This window comes from Pundamilia nyererei, unplaced genomic scaffold (assembly GCF_000239375.1).
Source record: "Pundamilia nyererei isolate P.nyererei 1_Seehausen unplaced genomic scaffold, PunNye1.0 scaffold00307, whole genome shotgun sequence".
Lineage (NCBI taxonomy): Eukaryota > Metazoa > Chordata > Actinopteri > Cichliformes > Cichlidae > Pundamilia > Pundamilia nyererei.
In genome coordinates, this window is record NW_005187708.1 from 270,158 (window position 1) to 271,470 (window position 1,313).

Below are 1,313 nucleotides of genomic sequence, written 5' to 3' on the forward strand. Positions count from 1 at the left end.
TTCCAGCCCCGACGGCCCGTACACGGACACGCCGTCGGGGCTGAAAGCCGACAGCTCGCTGACTCGTCGGGTCCGCGCTGTGTTTACGTCTTTTTTGCGCTGATTCTGAGCTGTTTTGTCTCTCGCCAACCAAAATTCACTGAACCAGCAGCAAAAGAAGATCAAACTACGCTCCACATTTGATAAACATCGTCATGAATTCCCTCTGAGCGTCGCTGTTTTGCTTCCACCACAATAAAACTCACACACACAGTTTCTCATCTCAAATCTGTTTTCTGTATTATTCATTCTCTTATTATTACACTGCGGTGTTCAGCAAAAACTTGGGTGCGCCTAACTTTTCTGCTGGTGCGGCACCAGTGCAACCGTGGCGAGCCGTTAGTCTAGAGCTCCGCCCCTTCAGTCATTCTCCTTTTGTCGTTACTTTGCTTCTTAAAGTCATTTTTCATCCCTTTATAATACCATAATAATGCCAATCGCTGAAATTAATACTGAAGCTTTTTGGGATTCTTTTAATGTTATTTGATGCTCTGCAGCTCGTCCACACGGGCTCTCGTGCATCCAGCAAACTGTTCATCAGATCGTTTTGGAAAGGACAGAAACGTACAGCTCGTTCTTTGGTCTCACAGCTGGCTTCAGATCCAGAGTGATTTTTGTTGTCAGACATTTCCTTCAAAGATGGAAGAGGAAGAGTCGTTGAGCAGACTTCCTGATCGTCTGTGTTTTGTGTCCTGTTCAGGTACAACGAGGCGAAGGAACTGGCCAAGAGCCTGGAGAAACAGGCCACCAAGGTTCAGACCAAGGCCGAGGAGGCCGGAAACAAAGCTTTGAAGCTCTTCGCTAACCTGACCAGCCTCCCGCAGATCGACACCAAGGCCCTGGAGGTGAGAGATGGACGCCGCAGTTTAATGTGAAACAGCAGAGGAAAAGTGTCGTAACTCACGTTTCTGTTTTCAGGAGGATGCCAATAAGATCAAGAAGGAGGCGGCGGACGTCGACAAGCTGATCGATAAGACGGAGAAGGAGTACAACGACCTCCGAGAAGACCTGAAGCCCAAAGAGCAGGAAGTGCGCAAACTGCTGGATAAAGGCAAAAGTGAACAGCAGGTGAGTTCAGGGCCTCTGGGAGCTTCTCAGGAGAAAAAAACGCAACACACAAAACTGTTTCCTCTTCCTGTGCAACAGACGGCCGATCAGCTGCTCGCTCGAGCCGACGCCGCCAAAGCTCTGGCCGAGGAGGCGGCGAAGAAGGGCCAGGCGACGTTTAAGGAGGCTCAGGACATCCTGGACAACCTCAGAGGTACCCGAGTGTC

The 1,313-nt window shown here is 50.0% G+C and overlaps 1 protein-coding gene across 1 annotated transcript in view; it reads left to right on the forward strand.

Annotated features, from left to right (window-relative positions):
- The window catches only part of lamc1 (laminin, gamma 1), a 44,720-nt gene that overhangs the window by 40,410 nt on the left and 2,997 nt on the right, over positions 1 to 1,313 (forward strand). The window contains exons 19-21 of the mRNA XM_005751361.2: positions 740 to 884; positions 958 to 1,107; positions 1,186 to 1,300. Coding sequence (XP_005751418.1) covers positions 740 to 884; positions 958 to 1,107; positions 1,186 to 1,300 — 410 coding nt within the window. The remainder of the gene's footprint in view (positions 1 to 739; positions 885 to 957; positions 1,108 to 1,185; positions 1,301 to 1,313) is intronic.